The sequence below is a fragment of the Myzus persicae genome, unplaced genomic scaffold (genome assembly GCF_001856785.1).
Source record: "Myzus persicae strain clone G006 unplaced genomic scaffold, MPER_G0061.0, whole genome shotgun sequence".
NCBI lineage: Eukaryota > Metazoa > Arthropoda > Insecta > Hemiptera > Aphididae > Myzus > Myzus persicae.
In genome coordinates, this window is record NW_019101513.1 from 19,340 (window position 1) to 44,495 (window position 25,156).

The 25,156-nt window shown below is 29.1% G+C and overlaps 1 protein-coding gene across 1 annotated transcript; it reads right to left on the reverse strand.

Annotated features, from left to right (window-relative positions):
- Positions 1 to 9,426: 9,426 nt before the first annotated feature.
- Positions 9,427 to 25,156, reverse strand: LOC111029392 (beta-glucuronidase). Its single transcript, XM_022308369.1, has 13 exons — positions 24,900 to 25,156; positions 21,284 to 21,501; positions 18,257 to 18,439; positions 17,597 to 17,763; positions 16,726 to 16,871; positions 15,023 to 15,240; positions 14,562 to 14,705; positions 14,296 to 14,468; positions 13,597 to 13,740; positions 11,540 to 11,624; positions 11,223 to 11,399; positions 10,969 to 11,107; positions 9,427 to 10,383 (listed from the first exon to the last, which is right to left on the reverse strand). Exons 2-13 carry the CDS (start codon positions 21,485 to 21,487, stop codon positions 10,205 to 10,207), a joined length of 1,959 nt encoding a protein of 652 aa, XP_022164061.1. The 5' UTR covers positions 21,488 to 21,501; positions 24,900 to 25,156; the 3' UTR covers positions 9,427 to 10,204.

The following is a 25,156-nucleotide window of genomic DNA, read 5'->3' on the forward strand; positions in this document are numbered from 1 at the left end:
CAATGAAAATTATGTATTGTTATTGTATCATATTTCAAATGAAAGATTTAATAAATCCCGTCGATATTGATAATAATAATATTATACAAATTGCCATCGTAAACATCATCATAATACAAACAATACTTATCATGGGTATTACGTGTTATGCTGCACAGTTGCCGTTATGGTATATATAGTACATTATGGTAGGTAACTATATTATGAGCAATATAATAATATAATATATCTTGTAGGTACCCATCCGGCTACCCATCCACTAATATACTTGCTATATTATATTAGGTATATATAAATATGTAATAATACGTGAGGTTTAGTTTGTCTGCGAGGGAATAAAATTGCTGTAAAAACAATTAAAGCATAATTAATTGAAATAGAGGGATGCTGTGGCCGGGGAAATGGACCGGTTAAAGAGCTCGCGCGTCACGTAAGTATATAGGAATAATTTTACGATAGTAATTACGGCACTCCGCGCTGTATCGCATTTCGGAATAGTCGTAGCGAGAAATTATGTTTTAACAAGTCGTGTAGGGCGTATAGTATTTAATAAAGTGGCTGGACCGGGTGAAGCGAACTCAAGAATTGAGATTATTATAATGTACACACACTCACTTTTATAAATTAGAATACTGTAAATAATATCACTAAAACATATCGAAAGTCGAATTGTAAATTGTACTCCTTACATACCTGAATATAATATGTATACAAACATTGTTTAAAAAAAAAAATTGTATTACAAATTTATTAGTGCATTACGCATCATTACGCATACATACTATGAAAGTAGAGACATAAAATGCATTGGGAATAAGCTTAAAAACCGTTTTGAGTTAATCTAATACTATTTAAATTTTAAAATAAGGGGGAAAGGCCATATATTATCATATAGGTGCGAAGCTTTCGCTCCCGGCCATATAAAACTATTCAAATCTCTTAATATCCGCTCTTGGCTCTGACACTATTCCAGGAAGCCTCAAAGAAGAATTAATATAAAGTGGTGCAAAGATTTAAATCTTTACCAACCCGTCATTCGATGAAAAAATCAAATAAAAAAAAATCAAATTGTAATAACTGTCATAATTGGACGGCTGCTATTATTTCCATGTGCCTTTGTCAAATCACATCGCACATTATGATTTTTTTTTTATTGATCTTGGTCTCGGAAACTATTTCCATTAGGTAGAGGTTACGGTTGGTAAGGTTGGAATGGTTAGTACGGTTGATATGGGTAGTTCAAACACTTGTATGTGTGGCAAGGATTTGCTACTGAGAACCCGTGTGGTCATCCACGAAGGAACTAGTGTGCAACAACCGGTAATGGCACTCAGAACACATCCACAGTGACTGAAGCCCGACACCAATAAGCCACATATTATAATTTTTTGATTGCACATAATCATATTATGCTTATTGTAAATATTGTATTTGAAGATTATGTAGATATTGTGCACATAAAATAAATCTAAAAATAAATATGTTTAAACCAACATATTACACTCAACACAAAGTGCTACTACGCTAAAAATCGTAGAAAACGATTAAGCTGAATTAATAAACCCAATTAAAACCATAATAATTATATTAAAACTATAGTTCCCTTAGGGATTTAAATCAGAGGAACAAATTGCACATGATGTGGAATGGCATGGCTTCACTGCGATAATGTGATACATAATTATATGTATATATATAATTTAGTATACATATTATAGGTATATGAAGTCATATTATTTATATAGTCTATGGTTAGCACTTGTGAGACATTAAAACATATTAAATGTAAATTTTAAAGTAAGATTATAAATTTATGTTGGCCTAATTTTATTTACATCAATAACAGGGTATCACATTATCCGATCATTAGAATAATTAAGTGCTTAAACAATAATATTGTAAAATATTATTTTGTGAAATAATTCGGACAAATGTATAATATTATGAAAACTTTGTATAGTTACGACTTACCTATTGGTTATACTACTTCGTTATATTGATATTATCCAGGCCAATCTTTTTTATTATTTTCACTTTTTATATAATAATACAAATTGTAAACTGTGGTTATACACAGGGATGGGCAAGATACTCAAAAATCAGTATCGCGATACTAGATACTAGATACTTGTATTTGGAGTATCGAGGTACTTGAAAATCGGATACTTACATTTTAAGTATTTAGATACTCGATACTCGATACTTATATTTTAAATATTTAGATACTCGATGCATTTGAAAAAAATTAGTCATAGCCTACAATGAATAGGATATTTTTTTAATTTTATTTATATACAATTAGGTAGGTTGCGAATCTAGACAAATGCATTTAACTTTAAATTTCCAAATAGTAGTTAAGTATACATATATTATAATAAGTCAATCGTTAAATTAAATAAATATTAATAAAAATATATTATAAATATCATAATATCGAATAGTATATGACACGACAATAAACGTTTACTGCATTTAACTTTAAGATTTCAAATATTAATTAGCTATAATAGTATAAATATATTATGATAAGTCAATTTTATTATTGTCAAATTACACGAATAAATAATCATAAGAAAAAATATATAAATAGGTATCATATCATATTCTTATTTCCTTTTAAAAATACTAATTTTTCAAAAGTATTGTCGGATAATTTATTTTATTTATTCCTGGTAGGGTTATAATAAAATTAATTTTTTAAAGTATCGAGTATTTTTTGACTAAATTATTTTATGAAATACTCGATGCATTGTCTAAAAAAGTACCGCGATACAAGATAATCGATACTTCATAAAATTGTATCACGATACAAGATACAATTGTACCTAAGATACTGCCTACCCTGGTTATACATACTATATATTATATGATAAACAAGAACTATCGTTTTATTATTTTTAGTTGCACAATATGAAATATAATATACATGTGCATGATATTAAATTGGTTTTATTTGTATCACCTAGGTAGTCTTTTTTGTGTATGGTGAGCACATAGGCAGACTATTAGCTATAAATCTACTTGAGATCGACTTTCCCATATTTTTTTTTTAACTTTTCTAAATTTGAAACAATACAATTTTTCGGTTTTCATTTTTTCCATATAAATTGTTTAGGATTTAGAGCGGTGAAATAAAAAGTGTAGAAATGTCGGCATCAATATACCTAAGTAGACTGGATTAAAAATCAAAGTCTGTTTTTAGATTTCTCGCGGCTGTATTGAAAACACGTCTGAATTCCTACGGTACTCGTGTGTGTCACACCATGTTTTTTCATTAAAATATAAGAGTACCTAAACGTGGGCCACCTTCGATTTTGCGATCGAAATATCAAACAAATATTTACGTACGTACGTACAAATTGTATAACAGGTCAAATGATTAGCACGATTTAACGTCTTATTAATAAAACGGAGGGCGTCAAAAAATACCGAAGCTAGGGGTTTAAAATGGCGATTAAATGCGATGCTATACACAGGCACAGTATTATATATTTATATACGGGAAGATAGTATATATATGCGTACATGTAAACAACCATGTGCGTTATGAGACGATGGGATTAATTTAGTTTTACGACCAGACAGCCTATATAATATTATTATGTTTTCGCACGGCTAGGTGGTTGCAGTACACCGTAATTATAGCCTTTCTCTGGAATCGTTAAATTTTGGCGGAACCGAATAATTTAATAAAGTCAAACGAAAAAAAAAAACGTCCTATGCACAAATTTGTCCCGCGATTTTATACGATCCCTGCTTACGTGACTCACTGACTCGTATATTATCCATTAGTTAATATTTCAATATACGAGCAAAACAATAAATTATGGATATCAACTCAAAACCCGTAGTAGACTCTTTGACGCCTGTTATATAATACGTAGGTAATAGACATTTTAGAATATGTACTATTTAAGCGCCAGTTTCAATTTTTTTTCAAACTTATGAATGTGATATCGTCGTCTTATAGATCAATTTTCCTTAGGTATTTATTTAAATATAATTTTAATCCATAATATAATATGTATACAGAGTGTAGCAGAAGGATATAACAGGAAAAATTGATATTATTCTAAAAGATAAATTACTTGACTTCGATAACAATTTTTATGTCAAGAAATAGAAAAATCATCATATGCGCTGATGAAGTAAACATTTTTACAGAGGGTTTGAAAAAAAAGATTCATCACGGTCAAACATTAAGTTTGTAATGGAAAAACAAAAATGAACAAAATTAAAATTAGCTTATAATTTGTGTACAAAAGTAGGGACAAATTGATTATTATTTATTACCATAGAAACCATAGGGTTCAAACAGGCGATCGGATTTTGCCAGCTGGTCGCCGTGTTCCTCCTCCTAAAGCAGTAAATATTCCGGAGCCGCCGAACTGGGTGAACGAAATGTTTACCACAATCTAACTATACATATATAAAAAAAACCGGATGGCAGAAACCGGCCGGCAAAATCCGATCGTCTGATTGGACCCTTAGTGTTGAGTAAGCCAGGCTCGTGACGCTTTTTTTTACTATAAAGTATGAATATATAGAGCAAATGTTCATAAATTAAATTATTAAAAAAAAAATTGTAATTATTGATTACAACAAAAGTTATTGCAATAGTCAGTTCTTTCTGTTACCCCCTGTAGATATATAGGTATTTATTATCCATCATTTATGTACGTGTATATACAAATTTACAATCCCTCCTAAAATGCCCATTTTACCATTTATGACGGTGAGGTCATTTTTAGATATATTTAAAAATGTTAATAGAATTTGTTGTTTTTGCTGTAAAAAATATATTTAATTTGACGCTTGAATTTCTAATACTTTGTTAGTTCGTGTCATGTTAATTATTATTATCAACTAATTTAGAAATACGTCCTGTGAACACGCTACATTAAACTAAAAATCGTTTTTCAATGATTTATCAACGCTTTTATATTTAAATACACCCGTCGCCCCCGTTGAGGCACACCCAACTCATCCGTCTCACTAGACAGTTTTTTCAATACAAAATTAGATACTTAAATAATAGGTAGGTGTCTATATAGTAACCAGTGCAGTAGTAGGTACCTACGTGTTTTTTATTTTAATAATTATATGGTTATTAATATTTTATATTATATAATACAATAACTCGTCTAAAAATATTAATGTTAAATTGTCAAATCTACGTGTGATTATTATTTATGAACGATTTATGTTTTTCAATTGACTCATTTATCAAACAATAAAAATAAATCTAGCTATACTTCATGCGATGTTGGAAGTGGATAATAATTAAGGGGTTATGTAGGCAATTTTTAGTTGCTTTGCGCGTTGGCCGTACAACATATAGCACGGAAAAAGTACAATCAAATCATCTCATCGATCAAAAACAACTTTATTGGAAAAACGCTTATGCATCTGTAGAATAATCGGATTTCGATACTTTTTTTTTATTTTTAAGAGAAAAACTTAATTCATTAGGTCGCAATGGATTCAGATTTTTGAGTTGAATTTAAACAATGTCAGAAATATGTACTTAAAAATACTCAAAAACATGTGATTATAAGTACATTCATAATTTACTACAACTTTTCAAAATTCTAGGTTTTCAAAATCTAAAAACGAACAATGCCTACATAAAATAATGGAAAAAAAAAACAATAAAACAAATATAAAAATATGGTCACTTATCCCGTGAGCCATGTGGTAAGTTTTTGTACAAAAAAAAACACGTAGACTCCCACACCCATGCTGACAAATACATCTCTAACATGTTAAAATGGTGATAATATATTATAATAGCGTTTTAGTATTGTAAAAATCCAATTGCACTTATTTGGATATCAACTATTGACATCATTTCGTATCGTTGGATTCTTGTATCTAACAATGAACTAATCGAAATCGAGATTTTAAATAGTAATAAATTGAATTAGGTATTTATACTCTACAATATTATAACTTATTATAGTTTAACCTATTTATATTTCGTTACAATTGTTGTATAACCCATTGGGCATTGCAGGTTATTATAAAGTTTACAAGAAACATTTCCTAATTTTACATTAGGCACCTCGTACATTACTCACTAACACAATAATATATGATCTAAAGTATGTATTTTATTTCAGGGTCAAAAATTTGTAAAGGCTATTATTTGAATAGGTACATCATATTATCATTATTTGTAGCTTTTCCTATATTGATGAGAAAAAGTTTATTTCAGAACATTGAAAATATTTAAAGTGTTCTTTGGTATTTAATAAGAATAGTATAATAAATATAGGCTGTAGAGAGCACATATAATTAATAATGTTCAATAAAAAAAAATTTATATATTAGGTGTATAGATTTCCATCGACTGTGTGACGTGTGTAACGACTATTGAACAACTTCATAATAAATATTGCCTATGCAGAATTATATTTAGGTATCGTTTACCTATAATAATATACATGTATTATAAGTATTACATTATAAGTTATAACATATTATATTGATTTTAGACACATATTGCAATGCGAATTACATAACTAGTGAGTTTGTCTATTATTTATTTTTAAAGTTATCCAACCTTCGTTTAGTATGACTTATAATCTGGAGTAAGTCACTGGGATTTTTTTTATTCAAGACTTTAAAAGTAATAAACACAATTCCCCTCACTACCTCAGTGACTATGCACATGATAAAGACATCTTGACCCTTCACATGGTGATCCTGAAATAGATTCAAACATAATCCTAGCTAACTTGGATCTACAACAATATGATACAAGGACAGGGGGATCAAAATACATATAACAAAATCAATATTTTTTCTAGACCTAAAGACAAACCCACCATCACACTAATCTACATATCAGTATATCACTCACACTTACTTGGAATGACCGTTATCTAGGCGATTAGGTCTACACCAGATAAATCGACGACTCAGATACCTCATATTTCACATCCACAACAAACGACTCACCCAAACAATGGATTCCGCCAACTTCAATTTTTTTTTCTAGAAACAGCTAAACAATAAATATTATTAATAACACCTTACAACATAATACTATTATTTTACAATAATTTAATGTGTTATTATTGATCCCAAGAGTATTATGTAGTATGAAGCGTTGTCTAGCGGTCGTTGTTTGTATGAGCGATGACGTAAAACACGCAATCGATGATGATGTTAGTGACTAAGAGATTGCGTCGGAGTATGCAGTAACGAAAATGTATGAAAACATAGGTACATAATACTATTTATATTGTTCGAAACTGTTACGACTGTTTGTTTATTATGCAAAATTGAAAATATTAAATAACAGTATAACACGTTTTAAAATATATTATTAATTGTACTCCAACAAGACCTCAAAACTGGTTAAAAACTTGATTTTAATAGCATCATATAAAATTAAGTTGAAATCAAAACCACAGCTATAAATAAAAAAATGTACAAAGTATTAGTTAAGGACGCCACTACATGTGTTTAATTTGTTACGAACCATTTCGCGAGAGAAAAAACTTTAGAACCAATCGGGCTAACGAACTATAGGTACACATCCTAGTTGAGATTTCAACTTTCACCATTAAAAGAAGAGAATCTTAATTGTCCATGAAGCATATAATAAGTATTAAGCAACACTGAGCATTTTATCGTTTAGAGTAGCTGATGAATGATGTAAGGATATCTGGATATACTAAGCCAAAGTTGAAGTCACTTTATACTTTGCTAGTATTGTGATCAGGCTGTCGATCAGGTTGTCGATCAGTTTTGTGATTTAAAATCTAAAATGTTACATATTGTAATAAATTCGATATCATAAATAATAATACTGTAAATTAAATAAAACTATATTTTTATTTTTAAATCCCCTAGATTCTAAAATGAGTATGTAAAAAATCACGAAAACAAAATAGCTAAACATAAACTTCGAAAGTAAAAATCGTAAAATGTTTCAATAGCGAAGAGTAAGAAATTTCTTCTCATAAGTATATAATATATATATGTAATGAATAATAATAATACTATATAATCAATGTCAGTTTGCACCTATTAATAAGATATACTTGGTATGTATGTATAGCAAATTAATATTTTAAAAATCACATGTTTATATTTCGTTCGTTACAGTCGTACTCTATATTCGAAAAAAAACAGTTTTGTTATTTCCGTACACCATTTGTACATAAGAACATATAGATTTTTGTTTATAAAGTCTTCTTGTATATTATATAATTATAATAATGTACGCTTTTAGGTTTTTTTATTTACAGCGGCCTGTGATGGTCGTTATTAACACTCTGAAACGCTTCAAATAGGTACTATGGTTGCTGTTCAACAATATTGTAATAAATGATGAACAAATAAATATAATGAGATAAAAAAGAATTTTAGCTCGTGATGCTCAATAATAATAATAATATGACCCTTAGTATGATCCACCAGTACAAGACTACCATATTATAATATAGATGATAAAATAATAATATCAGTACTCATTGATGGTAATTGGTAGGTAGTAACTTTTACAAGCAATATATTGAATAGTCATTAAGATTATTTATCATTATTATGTTAGATTGGGCCTAACAACTACATTCTACATGACTACATAACTCATTTTCCTATAACTTTAGATTCTGAGGTTAGGTTATTACTCAAAAACACTGTGTCCTTAGGCTATTGCAGGTCGTAGTGTTCTTTGATGATGAAATGTGCTTATTTTTGTTTGTCGAATTTTATATCCTATTCAATTACACAAGATGTTTAAAATTGGTTTTTACGGTGAAAAATTGAAATTTACCAAGATTGGGAGGGAGAACAAAACAAATTAGCTTGAACTCGAAAATTCTGAATACGTTAAGCATTATACCATTTAAAAACTCATTGTACTTTAGTGAAGTAAAAACGAGAAAGCATGCTACTAGTAGCCACCGCCATTCCACTCACTAAAACTCAGGTAGATACAAATTCTTAAAAAACGATTGGACCTTATAGGAATTTGTGTCTTGACTATTGACGCTTGGTACACGACCTAAATCGATAGCCATAAATACAAGCGTTTTGTTGATGCCATTGAGATAAGTACAATTGCAGTTTTAATAATATTATGTTTAGGTACAAAATATACATACATTATTGTCACAACTATACAGTCTACAGCAATCGTGTTTAATGCGTCAATTATTTATTCAATATTTTAAACATCATAATATTAAGTGAACTTACTGTCGTTATGTTCTTTTATAATATATATCGTTCCAACTTCCAATAAATGACTGAATAAAAAAGACCAAATGTTTATCACCGAATCACACTATTACAATTTACAGTAATATCATCATGAACACAGACCACAGATCTTGCTATCCATATAGCCGTATATGACCATATGTAATTATTCATTCATATTTTTAAATCGAAGAAATTATCCAACTATTTTTGAAAAAAAAACGTTTACACACATTTATTAGTATAAATACAATTTACATATACAATAGCAAGAGAAGTTTGTTTTCAAATGGGTATTAAAATAATTAAAACTTAACAAATATATATATATATAAGTATGAAATTAAAAGTTGGACTTTTAAATTCGAAAGCAAAACATCTTAAGCATTTTTATACAACAAAAAGCATAATATATAAAATATAAGTAAAAATATTATCCATAAAATAAGTTATTGTTTTTTTTCTATCAGGTACCTATACAAAACACAGCATTATATAGGTACCAAGGTACCTACTTAGTTTATATTGAATCCAATTTTTTTTAAAACTATACTACTAAAATCATTTAAAAATAAATTACACAAGGTACATTAGATGAAAAGTTATGTAATTAATAATTGTAACATGTAAAACATTATATTGTTTGTATATAGGTATTAGGTAATTGACTAAATATAGTCTTACATTTTAAATAATAGTAACTTCGCCATAAGCCATTAAAATGCAACCCAATTTTTCTTATTTAAATAAATCAGCTTACATAGAAATTCATAATATTCTTGGTATATCCGATACGAACAACTATATTAATTTATATTATATAATTATGAATTATAATATTATTAATAAATACACAAACAGAAATAGTATAGTATGCTAATGCTTACTTATATATCTCCATATTTTTCATATTTTTAGGAAGACTGTTATATATAATATGTTAAATCACAGTCGACAATTATTACCATTATATTATATTTAAATTTTAAAGTTCAACATTATTTTGACCATCTATCACGTAAGATTGAAGGTTGCAAGGTAATTGTGCACCGTCCAAATGATTGGCCAATGACCAGTACCTTTTTCTCAGATGATGCGCCGACGATTTAGGCTCTCGCTGTCGTGTAAAAATACCTTTCTTGTTCCCTCCTACCCTTGTGACAGCTGAAAAAAAACAGTTTTTATAATACTTATATGTGTATTTTATGCAGGAGCAACTATAGTTGTTGAACTATACAATTATACATCGTCATATTTGTCCAGTCAATGTTTTAATAATATCTATAAAACAAATATAGTTAAACCCTAACATTCAATATCTGCAGTATCGTCAGAATCAACTCACTATTTACTTTTTCAATTAACCTATGCATTTATCTACTCACATGGAACAAAAATTAAAAGTACAAAATATATTAAATTAAATGTATCCAATTAAAATGTTTGGAACAGTAATTTCCTTATCTATACCCATGCGCATACTGCATCTGTATTCTACATAACACTATTAATCCTAATAATCCTCTTTACAATCAAATATCAAAATGTATATACTTGGATTATTATGGATCTAGTTACTTATCATTAGTATGCTTAAATCGTTGACCTGTAGAAACTAAAAACAGAACACTGTCTACTCTAAACTCCAAACGATTGATAAGTAGGCAGACAGTATTATAGTAAATCAAGAATGTTTTACCATAGTTTACAGACTGTCTGGAGTTGACATGAAAGTATCAATTAACTTACTTTGCTCGGTTTTAAAGTCCGCGAAATTCCATATCATTTCACCTATGAAGAAGTTTTTACTTCGGAGCACGTCGAACGCTTTGAAATGTTCGGACATCAGCTCTACCTGATATTCTTCAGACCAAACGAACGAAGGAGCCTATGAACACAAATCAAAACGACCACGTGTATAATATTGTAAGAAAATTATTTTACTAGATGAATATGATTGAATAATATTATGTTATACTTATGAATCACGACTTTCGACTTACCATATGCAAACCGGCATACGTGTCAGCACCGTATTCTGTCATGAAAACCGGCTTGTTGTGTTTGGCGTGCCATTTGGCTGCTTCGTCTTCTATCCGGCTCTTGATGATCTCCGTGTGACCGGGTAATGAGTACCAGCCATTGTACCTATTGAAGCCGATGATGTCTAAATGCTGACCCTGTAAATAACTGCTGTTAGACGCTAGAAATCATGACGACAACACGCTTATCGAAACGAAGGCGTTATATATTTTTTTGATTTTTAAGCATAAAAGAATAGATTGCACGAAGAATTTTTGACCATAGTGTTTCCACTCACCAGTTGGTCAGTATCGAGTTGTGTCGCAATAGCTGCTGTTATGGGCCGCAAACCGTCTAAGGTTTTGACAAAATTAGCTACAGATCTATAAACAAAGGTACATATACACAAGAACTCATATAAGACAGTAGACAAGAAGTAAGTTTACAGCCATAATAACTGATATACCTTATAGCCACAGTGGTGTTTTCGTAGAAAAAAAAAACTATAACCTATACGCCGTATACGCTCATTTATGAATTTAAAACAATGATGCAAATATACAATAAATATTGAGATTTTATGAGAGCAAAACTAATCAGATTTAAGTCTTTAAAAAGCAGCCCTCTTCGCTCCCAAACAAATATTTTGCAAAGCTTTTACAGAATATTACATACCCAATCTCAATTATTTATTACACGGTTCCAAAATATACCTGTATGATTAATAAGTGTCATATGAAACAAATATTAACACACAATACGAATTGCTTCATTTTTAAGAATATTGAGGTATACGAGCGTACACGTGAGGATTTGCATTATTTTTACCGGCTATACGATAATTATTCACCAAATGGTAAATGGGCATACGCTTCATACCCCTCGTATACCCTCAAAAACACCACTGCTCATAAGGTACATTGTGTGCAGTGTTAGAAATGTGTTGTGTGTAATGTGTTGTGAAACTACAATTATTTATCTAGATGGAGTGTATTTTAAGGTATCCATTTTAAAAGCTATAGTACCGTTAAAATATTATGTTACAGCGACGTATAATAGTAGTAAAATTAAAAAGAAGCTAAGATAAAATTAAAGCACAAGTACAAAGTTGAATACTCTTTTGCAATAATATTGACCACAATACCATAAACATATATTTGTGTTCATAGCATAATGATAGTTAATAATTATAAATACTTACCGCCCTGTCAATGCTGTACCATTTGTTCAGAGCGGCAGTAACTGGACGTGTCCTATCCTTAGATTTGACAAATTACACGACGTACCTATATCGATAACAAAATAATAATACAAATTTTCCTCGGAAAGTAAACATGAGATTTTCGATTAAAATGTTCTAATCATCCAATAATTGTAAAACAATATTGTTGTAATAAATTGTATAAGCTCGAACACAACGTCAGATTATTTGAAAACTATTATAATTAATTATAATATAATACGAATTATGAATATACGAGTATACTGTGTAATTATTTTTAATTTTTCACAGTAACACTTATTATCTCGATGAATATGTATTTTACAACCTAACCTTTGAAAATAATTTTAAGTCGCTATACAATACAAAATGTTTTTTCGTTATAATTTTTTTTTTCTTTTTTGAATCACAGTATCCATTTTTATATACCAAGGTAGAATATATTATGTTTCTAAGAATTTCATTGCATCACAATCAAATTTCGAACAAGCAGTTAATTAGACATAACTTTTACCTCATATACCTAAGTAATTAAAATTTCGATGGGTGGAGTAGAAGACCAAAACCTGTGTCATCAACTCAGATCACCAATACTTATAAGTTATAAGTTATAACTAATCAACTACTCGTTTAAAATCTGATTTGTATCCATCCAAATATTATGTTTTGGATGGGCAACTTTAAATCACATGACGTAATTCAAAAATTAAAAGCTGGCTAAAATTCTAACTTAAAAAGTTTATTTTTTTAGATGATGTTTTATAATGACTTCAAATTGAATGAAATATTATAAAATCATTAATACTTTTCAAGACAAGTCCAATATCATTGATTATAAAATAGAAAAGTGCTTGTGCCACGGTACAAAATGGTTTTATTGTAATTTCGTTATTAACCGAATAATTTGGCTTATATCGACGCATGGATGACGTGTGATTGTGTGCATGTGTTTATTAAACGTGGTTGGAGTCATAGAATAAGGAATAATTATTACTTATTCCTTATACTAGGGTTGTGTATTTTATGATTTACATCAATGCGATCCAATAAAATGTGAAAAGTGTACACCATCACAGTATCTTTTGTGTAAACTGTGTTGTCTATTATCTGTCTAGAAAAAGGACAACGCTCACTTGAAATACGAATCGGCGTCTTTGTGATCCGATCGTGGCTCGTTTGCAATGGACCACATGACCACACTAGGTCTATTTTTGTCCCTCTTGATTAGTTCCGCTAAGCTCGTAGTATGTTTCTTCAATAGTTTATCAGAAAAATTACTGAAAATGTGTACATAACAATTATTGGTAAATTTAATATTTTAGGATAAAGTTATTATCGTACATTTAATAAGGCGCTATATATTATTATTGTTAATCGACCCAATTTAAATTAACTGCTATTCAAAGTCGAAAAAGTGGAAGCCTGCTATAATTAGAATTGCAAGCGCAATAATGTAAGTAGGTAATTGCTGCTAAATAGCCAAATTAAAATATTTACTATATAAGTTATAAGTATTTACTATATATAGTTATGTTGTGCGAGTGAAGAGTTGTAGACACGAAGCAGGTGTATTCACGCGCCTATTATCTCGTGATACACCCAAAATCTGTTTTTCAAAAAGCTAAAATTTTTTACTCTTCAACTCTTGGTCGCACATTTTTGTAAAAAGCTAATTATTTATGTCTGTGTATTAATTTCTTACAAAACCAGTGCATATCGCACATCGGGCCACATATTAATTATACCGGACATTTTCATAGCAGTAAACTGAAATTATTGAATTTTAGGCACACTCTGCACACCGTGGCCCGTAATAATTATGATTTCCTCACTCGGTGTCAACACTGGGACATTCGTCTACGATCATTATGCCATGTCTGTCGGCAAAGTCCATGATTTCTTCAGCGTACGGGTAGTGCGACGTCCGGTAAGAATTCGCTCCGATCCACTTGATGAGGTCGTAGTCCCTGGTCACCAGCGCGTAGTCCATTCCTTTCCCTCGTATCTACATAATTCAACACGACAGTCCTCAGAATTAGTTTCGCCGGTCTGCGACTACACGAAAACGTGACGAGTGACAACTACGATAATATATTACATCTGAATCTTCGTGTCGCCCAAACCCTCTCAAGTACGCCGGTTTGCTGTTGATGAGGAACGCCGTATTCGTCCACTTGATCGTCCTGATGCCGACCGGTAATCGGTATACGTCGTCCACATTCCAAGTGGTCGAAAGCCGGATCTACAATATTCGGTTCAAACAAAACATGTCATCATTTATATTACGTCTGTGTCGCGAGTTCGCGACAGTAACTATATACGAGGATGTACGCCCGTACAACGGCGCGTACGAATAACTCAGAATTGCAATGATTATTATCAATGCATTGAAAAATCGTCAAGTGATTTTATCGGGAAAAACTCAAAATCGTATTGTTGTCACAGAATATTACGAACAATACTATTGCTCGTTTTCACGGATGTATGATAGTATATACTATATTATATTGTAATATCGAGTACTGATTATACTGTAAATATATATATAAGTGTAAATACCTCCAACGTGTACATATATCCCGGTTCTTCGTGCATCAAATACGGCCACCACAGTTTCGCGTTTTCGATTTTTACAATACCCGACAGACCTTCTTCGTCGTTGGTGATCACGGTGATTTTTTCTCGCACGTTTTCGTTGTTCAGCAATGTTACTGAACAATTTAACTTTTCGCCACTGCTCAGCGATCCTCCATATTGTATGTTGTAATTAATTATACCTAAAAAATATGACGTAGTCATCATCATCGGACAATTTCTAAGATATTTTTCAATAGAATATATCGTACACATAGTCCATATTATTAAAATAAAATATATTTTAACTCAAAAACGGCTCACTTTTTTTGCAACAATTATATCTACCCGGAATTCAACAACCGTAAATTATATGATTCCAGATTAATCCGGGGGAATAGAATTTTGTTATAACCGATTTATCTGTTGACAAGTCGTGTTAATTACAGGGCTTAAAACCGTTTACCGGTTTTTCACGAAAACCGTTAAGAACCGTAAATTTTAAGAACCCTAAACCGTTTAACGGTTTTATTTGCAGTATGGAAAGCGGATATCGGTAACCGATTAACAAAAGTTTATAAAGTCGTATACCAAAAATCAATTATCAACATTTCTGAAAATCGTTCATTTAGCGATACCCGGTTACCATTATAATGCGGAAAAGATTTTTTTTATTCCAATTACCAATCATTTATTGTTATTTCAGTTTATATTTTATTTGTAGAAAAATATTTACCTGTTATATTGAACTTATAAGTGTATGATATAATTATATATTATACACAATCACAATGTCAAAATATACGTACACCGGGGACACGCCATACGCCAATACCTACGCCATACGGATAATACTAATATGTTTATGAATTTATGATGTATATTAAAAACAATATATTTATAGCTGTGCTGATTAGTGATTATTTCATATTACTGGTATTCCCCTATTTGGCCGTTTCTCGTAATACAGTAATTCATAATTCGTAAATGCATTTTGTCTATGTTGCGCGCTTGGGCCAGATAGAGAAAACAAATGGTGCGCTGACATCCTCTTAAGAGTATATACAGATAAACCATGTATAGATATATCTTAGTCCGTATTATAAACACATTATAAATAATTTGTAATTGATTAGTAATAACAAAAAACATTTTGTGAAAATCGGTATTTCAACCGGTTAAAACTTAAAATCGGTAAGCGGTTATTTAGTATTCACATATTTCATAAACCGTTAAAAATCGGTAACCGGTAGCTACTACATTATTCTGGTGTAAGGTAACCGGTAACTGGTTAACAACACTTCTTAGAACAAGAAAATTGGTAATCGGTTATCAAAAAATTTTCAGCCGATTGCCTATAATTTCAGGAACGGTTTTAAGCCCTAGACTTAATTATTGTTGTATTTTTTAATGTTCATTATAACAGTTTTATATGTTTTTACACACGGTTATTATAATCTATAACTTATAATTTAATTTCACTACATAAATACCACCCGCCCACCAGTGACTTTTAAAATTCACAGTCGCCATTTTTCGTCTATAGTTGATCTAACTTTGATACGCTACAGAGATATATACGTCGAATAAGTTAGCTATATTTTTTTATGACTTGACGAGTGTTAAATGAAATGACGATTTACTCCAAAGTCATATTATATGTTATTAATACAAAAAAATCACTTTACCTACGCCATCCTCGGTGACATCGGTCGTCACGTCGACATCGTCGATGTACAAAATAGGTGTTGTGTACAGGAACACGGACCTATGTATACCGGCATAGTTGAAGAAGTCAAACGTATACGTTTGTATGGTCTTAGGTCCAGTATTTCTGTATAATATAAAGTCACGATTATTATTGTTATGATATGCGTTTCAAAATATTATAATAGATTATAAGATTATATTATGTGACTGTGTTTATATTATTTTGCAATGAGCACGTCTTGTCGTCGTGTACACAACATCGTAATATAATATGTATGCAATTCTTGTTTGTTTTCTAAAATACAAGGGTATACCTAAGCACAGAGAAAAATTACAATATCAAACAAGTCGTTTGTGTCATTGCATTATCTTATTTTTTAAATAAACTCACGGCAACAGTCGTGGCCATTGCAGCAGGGTGATATTGATGAGATTAAATTGCATATTTGCATATAGATAACATGGAAGTTTAACGATGCGCACAAATTATAATACAAAGACTTCTTAAATGATGATACGTCGAGGCTCGGGGAAAGTTAGAATGAATATAATATCATAAATTATTGTCATATGCGACAGGTATAAATAAAATAGGTATTCTTGCATTAAAATATGTTCGAATCACAACTTTTCGGGAATTAGAACAAGGTCCACAGCACGTATATTATAATAATATTTTGTAACACAATATTATTATAAACTTAAACAGTATATTAATAATATTATGAATTTATTGTTCAGATTTCGTGTTTTTCAGCAGCTATGGTGTAAAACATGTTTGTAAGCAACATTAAGTGTTACGAGATAGTTTATATTATCCGCGATATTTTGCAAAAATCGTATACTCACGTGCTAATGTTTTGTAAAGATCCTTGTGGTACAGTCGTTGCTAATAAAACGTTATCCACGGCTACGGTTATTCTATTCAGCCGTCCAAACTTAAGATTAGCTGTTATGTCTCTTTGAAAAGGTAAATGTCCAATTTCGTGATTGAGTACTAAATGTGTATTCACCCACTTTAAATAACAAAATAAAAGTTATAATAATGCTTCATCCAATGAGTAAAAGGAATTTATGTAATACTTAGGTACCCAAGTATTATATAAATATTAAACACCTATCCGCATGATATAACTAAAATATTTCAACAGTTGAACACAAGTATGTTATTATTAATAAAATAATATTAGTATATTACAGCAGTTGTAATAATAATATATTCTTGTCTAATAATTTATAACTATGTTGATAAAATTGAGATTTTAATACTGTTATGTGTTAGTACAAAACTACAAAGTCCCAAATAAAAAATATAAAGTTTAAAATGTTATGACCTATTTTATATATAGGTGTCAAAAGTGAACTCATTAAATGTAAAATAAAAACGAATTGCTTAAAAATTATAACCAATTCGAATATGGAATGAATCTGAGTAATATTACATATAGTGGAATACCTTCATGCATTATTAATTTTGTTGTATTATACATTAAGTAATACTTCACTTACTACTTGAGCTGCGTAATTAACACTGCCAAATCTTAAGAAAACTCTATAACCCTGCTGCCTCCAAGACTCAGGGGCGAAAAACGATCTATCGTACCAAACCAAACCGACATGATCTCTGATTTTTTTGTCCACCATCACGTCGTTGTAACTACTGGGCACCGGCATTTGGAGCACTGGACCAGTCTAAATTAAAATACAATTATGAAACATAATTCATAAATCATATAATATAAACCATATAATATTTTACATGGCCGCAAACACATGAGTTCTAAATTGCTATAATATAGGTAGGTACCCCAAGAGTGTTATAAAATACTAAATATGGGTACCCATACTACATTTCACAAAATATCCTCGAAGACATTTCAAACAAAATTTATTATACAAAAATAATATTATGTACAAATATTAACCGCACCTGTTTGACATTTTATAACGGTTGGCTCATCTGGAAATAGCAAGCAGTGGCGTAATAACTGGGTAATATAATCACAAAAATCGAATTACGCTAAAAAGGCGTTATGTATATGCAATTATGTTGCTTGTAGGTACGTGTCGAAATACTATTATTTCCACGGTAGAAATTTAGTATAATCGCTATTCTCATTCTTTCGTCACACGATTTGTTAAAACATATTATTGAGAAGTCAGAATTGCAGTGTACACGCATTGTTTAAACGGGTTTGTATCTTTAATCATATAAATAACGACATTTAAATCTTTAAATCGTTAACCAATAATACGACTGTACAATGCTAACCCTATGTATGACAGATTATGAAAACATATTACACGAATTCATTTCAACAAAATAATGAAGTAGGTTGTAGGACGTAGGTAGATGCTAATACCCGGGTATCAACTATCAAGTACGTATAGGCATGTACTATATCACTAAAAATATCTGTCAAAATCATTATGATTCTTAAAATTAAACGATGTATTGATGTGCATCAATATCTTTAATATTTATTTAGTCGCAAGATAAAATAGAAATAAAAAAAGAATTGAACATATCATGTGTAATGTTTACAGACTGCTAAATTAGGTTTTAAAAATTATAAAACTAATATTTATGTTTATATAACGATGAAGATAAGTCATAACTCATAAGTGCTCATACTTGACTAATACTAATACCACTGTATTACATTTTCATGTATACACATTATTTGTAATACATAAATGTTGGTTGTTGTACACGTGTGCCCGTCTCGTACCTACTTAATTAATAAATTTCATATCAATTTACAAATACGATTTATAACCAATGAACAACACTTCAAATTAAAATATACATAAATCCAGTACGGCTGTATATTATATTGTCTTTGAATTGTTATCGCAATGACGCATCCATTTAGTAAAATCGTTATTTTCATTAAGAAGAGGACATCCATATCGTGAATATTACATATTTTGTTACACGATGTGAATAACTTTTCGTGCAATGGACACTTGTTTATGATATGGAATATAATCGTCCATATTGAGCTTAATTATTTGAGGTAGACCTATTAATTACTTTTTCGTAGTAGGTAATATAGATGACAATTAGACGTACAAGAACACCTGAACCCGGTTTGTCGATTAAATAATAAATAATAATCTAGTATGATGCCTACATGATTTTTATTGATTTTAATTCGTTTTCTGGTTTTAGCATTTGAACTGCACAGAATATAACATACACTATAATGTATGTTATATACATAATGTATTTTCTATACTATCTTTACGATGTACCTATGGAAAACAGCGAGTGTGCCACTTGCGTTTGTTTGACTATATAGGTGTACAATATATGACTATATGAGACGTCTAAAGTGCACGTCGTCTCGTTCAAGCAATACAGTAGGTACGCAGTATATCAGTTTATTATAATTTGTAATATTATGTATATAAACCTATATTTCTAACGTTATTCCGTGAGACAGGCACATAAGGCGCAGCGTGTTATGGCAATTAGGTAGGCAGGCATAGCATATATATAACAGTGTTGTTGTGTACAGTTCTGAATGCCCAAACAATAATGCAATTTACTAATTCCATTATACAGCATTGGATTGTTTTTGTTTCGAGTAAATACATAGGTAATCATGTATGTATTATTATAGTCTAAAATTATTTTACTCAATTAGTTGATATTTACATTTAAAAATCTATCATTAATACTAATAAGCCGCTATTAAGGAAATGTATAGACCAAGATACATTTTTTGAATATGTAGGTAATGTTAAATTTCAATCTTTCGTGAACCTGTTATCAATCAATCAGAAAACGTAAAAACTAAAATTAGGTATTTTAGGCAGTGGGCTGCAGATAATATAATAATTAATATTTAATGTAACTAATGTTAGTATAAATAATAAAATTCTCCATGCAAGAGACTAGGAGAACTTGTGAATTATGAAAAATAAACAAAATAATATTTAAAAAAAAAACAACTGAGAATTTTTTTAGCAGAATATTAAATTATTACGCAGAAACTAATCAATCAATTTGAACAATTAGGAAACGCGTATGATTTTGTACATAACATGTTTCCAGAAATCAATAATATTAAGCTGTCACTACTGCTTATATTATGATTTATGAAGTACAGTCTAGAGCGTAGGAACTATAGTTGCAGTTATAATTTATTTTTGTACCTAACTTATAAATATATAACGTAATAATATCTAGCCTCTTATTAATGTTTCTTAGAAAAGTCACATTTCTTTAGTTTATATTCTTAATCTCATAATTATAATGTTATAAATATAATGTTCAATAATAGGTTGATTTATTAGATTTATTTTCTACAGCAAACATAACAACTTATAATATTCGGTAACAAATATAATATACATAAATAAATTTATTTAGGTACCTATTATAGTGTAATATTATAATATTACACACAATAATTTCCATCTTATGTCTTAACATAACTTATGAAAATTATGTCACAAGTATAACAACTGAAATAATAATATAATACCTTGATACTCATTCATATTAAACTAAAACTAAAAACGTACCTTGCTCAGGTCTTTCATGTACCAGCGTTCCTTGAAACCGACGAGGGGGTCGGGAAGAGATAGTCTGAAATTCCACATGCCATCCAGCGATTTGACTTCCCGAGATTCGGACTCTCGTGGGTACAAAATACCTGCGGTGCTGGCACATGTCACCAGAGCTAAGACGCAAACCATTAGACTTGCACACCGCATAATGGCTGACATATAGTAGCCTGATTCTATACAAATAAGACAATACTATTAAAATTATAATTGGGTGACAGCGAAAAAAAAATGTGATTTTTTCAAAAAAATATGACTATATACTTCTATATAAATATATAATATTAATGCAATGATGAATGATGAAAATTTATATAAATATAATAATATATATATATATATATATATATTATACAAATAAAATTATGACCAAAATTGACAAACTGGTTTTCGTTAATATCAAAATAGTTCTTTTGCTTTTTTATAATAATCATCATCCTGCCGTAATTTATATCATATCGGAACTGGTTTAAAGAGTGTAACAAATATATATATATATATATATGTATTATATGAATGTTTATAAATTATATATATATATATATATATGTAAGTACTATGTACTAACCGGAGAAAGAAATGAAAAAGAAAAAAAGTTACGTCTTCTCGGAGGAAACGCGTACGGGAAACACGACCATAATAATTATATAGTATCAAAACGTATTGTGGGACAATTAAAAAATTATGTCGATATATGCTCATCTCATACCTAATATGATTTTCCCCTTCCCGTCCACGTCGGCTATCTACTAAGAGAATTCGACCTGATGCCGGCTGACTTACAAAGAAATCCGGTGTCCTATGCTTTGTATATATATACACACATATGTGGTTTATGACAAATATTGTTTGTACTCTATGAATTTCACACGATTACCGTCGCAGCGTGAACTTTCTAAAAATATACACAATAGTCAATTTTTCTGTTTATAATTTTCTAGTTTTCATTTAAAATGGTCTTAAATGCTCTGGACACCGAGGTTTACGTTTTCCACTGGATTCGAGATATTTAGTTTATTTCGAAGGAAAGCTTATTAACCGTATATAGACAGCTAAGGTGTGTCTAATAAAGTAGGTGGGCACCTTTTCATCGAGACTTCAGTATAATTGCAGTTATCAGAATATTGAACTGTGTAAACTATGAATCTAATATTATACTACTTAGGTATTCAACTTTTGTTTAAATGAAACAAATAGGATTAAAACAAAAGTAATTGCTAGTGTACCCTACGAATGTGAGATAAAAAATAATATTAATAACATACCAATCATTTGAACATTTAATAAGTATATAATTTAATTTAATCATATATTATAGATACCTTACAATATACATCGTATATTTAATCCAATTAAATTACACTTTCACTTCTACTATTGTAAAATCATTGACTATATTATTTTTATTGTATTTAATAGGTTGTGTACTGTATATAGTGTTTATTATAATAGAATATTCTTGAAATAATGGATTAAGCAGATTAAACTGGGAAGAATAATTATAAATAGGTACCTGCTAACATTATCGTTATTCATATAATTTTCTTTTGCGTATACCTACTATACCTATGTAATTAGTATGATAATACACTTATATATATTGTATAATAATGAATGAGTTTATTATATAGTAAGAACCAATACTATATACTACCAATGACTATAATTGGATAATTGCAGATATAGGTAATATAGGTATGTGTTTTTACGGAACCAGAATTATACCAGTCAGGTGATTTAATTATTAAGCGGCAATTCTATGACATATACTGGAAATGTAACACATGTTCAAATTCCAAAAAAAATATTTCTCACATTTTTATTCATGATTAGTAAAAATAAAGTAATTGAATTTGGTTCAATGTGCTACAAATAAGTAGGTAGTTAATAAATTACTTCATTCTACTTTTATCATTGTAATAACATAGGTAATTAAATCGTTGTTTGTATAAAACTATAAACAACACTTTTAATATAGCTGTATGTATAAATGAACGGTTCAAGCACGCAGTAATACTATTATACTATAAAAATTTGATATATTTAACACATGACCTAAAGAGTAATGCTATGATAACTTTTTTTGTGTACCTACGTCCTACGCGTTGAACGTAAATATAATGCAAGCTTATCGGTATTACCTCGGAAGTGTTTAATTCTAAAAGCTCAACGATGTATCTTTTTAACAACGTTTTATTATAATAAATGTAGGTCGTTATGTCATTGAATAACGCTTTAAGTAAACAATTTAACAATCGTATTTATTTATATTACTTAATTTAATCTGGAAAAAACTAAACAAAACATAACTCTCTTTTTCAGTAAATCGATGACTGCTTCTTTGCCTAAACGTAAATGAAATATTATTATATCCCAAGTAAAAAAGTATGACGTTTCTTCTAACTTCATAATATGTTTTATAGTCTACGATAGAAAAATAATTTACAAACCAAATATTACTTTTTTAATCGAATGGAATATTTTAATAACGTAGATAATGTATGTACCTATTTTATACATAGTATTATTTAATTTTTCTTCAGTTGTATCTTAAAATATAAAAGCAATTTTAATATTTAATGAATTTAAATTCTTTGTAGTAGACAATTGTTGTAAAATTTAAATATGAACCATATAGGGTATAACAGAATGACCTGATAAACAATAATTGATGCTAGTTAAACGTATGAAAATTATAGATGTATTATAAATTATTTAAGATTTACTTGTATCTGAATTTCCCAAAAGGATTATTTCTAAAAAAGTTAAAATGTTTCGAATTGATTTATTCGATTTTCTTAAAAACGCAAAAAATAAACTATTTTACATACCTAAATTAACATTTTTACCATTATCTATCATTTTTAAAAAAAATTAGATTATACAATTTGACTATATTTGAATTTTTCCAGAAAAAATATAATTAAATTAAAATTTTTTATTATTTTTACTATTAAAAAATTAAAAATTAAAATTTGTATACTGTGTTGCAAAAGCAACTGTAAATTATAAACATAAAAAAATGTTTAAATATTGATTAGAACAAAAGTTATTTCATTTGTCAGGCCATTCAGTTATGCTTTATAGGTACCTATATCAATTTAAATTAATGATCAAATTTTATATGTAGCATTGTAACTATATCTACCATTATCAAAAATGTGTAATATTTAAATTTTTTAACAAAACGTAATTATTATAATAATTAAACTACCTAATAAAATAATAATAATCAATGCATAAACTATAGAATACAAAATACGTGGATTTTGATATTATACATAATATGTATCTATAATATAATAGGTATCTCAAAATTAATTAAAAATTCGTAATATCTTATTGTTAGTTTATCTATGTGATATATTTTACACTATTAAACAGTTTTTTTAAAACATTTTTTAATTTTCAATAAAATAGTTAATAGTTTATAATATAAAAGTATATTAACTAAAATTAATATGTAACTGTTTACCTACTTTTAGCTACCACAATGCATATACATTGGGTCATAAAATAAATCATGATAAATAATAACTAATAATTATTATATTTGTAATAGTTGTATTGTTACCTCTAAGATGATTGTATGGAATTTGTCAACAACATTTACTCGTTTGTAAAAAAAAAAAAATGTTTAAAACATTTAATAAATTATATTATAAAATTAAAAAGTTAAAAAAACCGTTAGTATAATATAATTTATATTCGTAGATATAATTAACACTATTTAGCTTTGAATCAAAAATAAATAATATGATTATGAATTATTTAAAGTCTTCAATAAGAATTGTGTTTAGAATACGAATGTCTTCAACACACTGTCTGTAG

Excerpts from the sequence above, each read along its gene's own strand:
- LOC111029392 (XM_022308369.1), bottom strand. The coding sequence starts at position 21,487 with ATGTCAGCCATTATGCGGTGTGCAAGTCTAATGGTTTGCGTCTTAGCT. Across the intron at positions 15,241-16,725 it reads TGTCACCGAGGATGGCGTAG|GTATAATTAATTACAACATA; the intron begins GTAAAGTGATTT and ends CATATTTTTTAG. Across the intron at positions 13,741-14,295 it reads TGTCCCAGTGTTGACACCGA|TAATTTTTCTGATAAACTAT; the intron begins GTGAGGAAATCA and ends ACACATTTTCAG.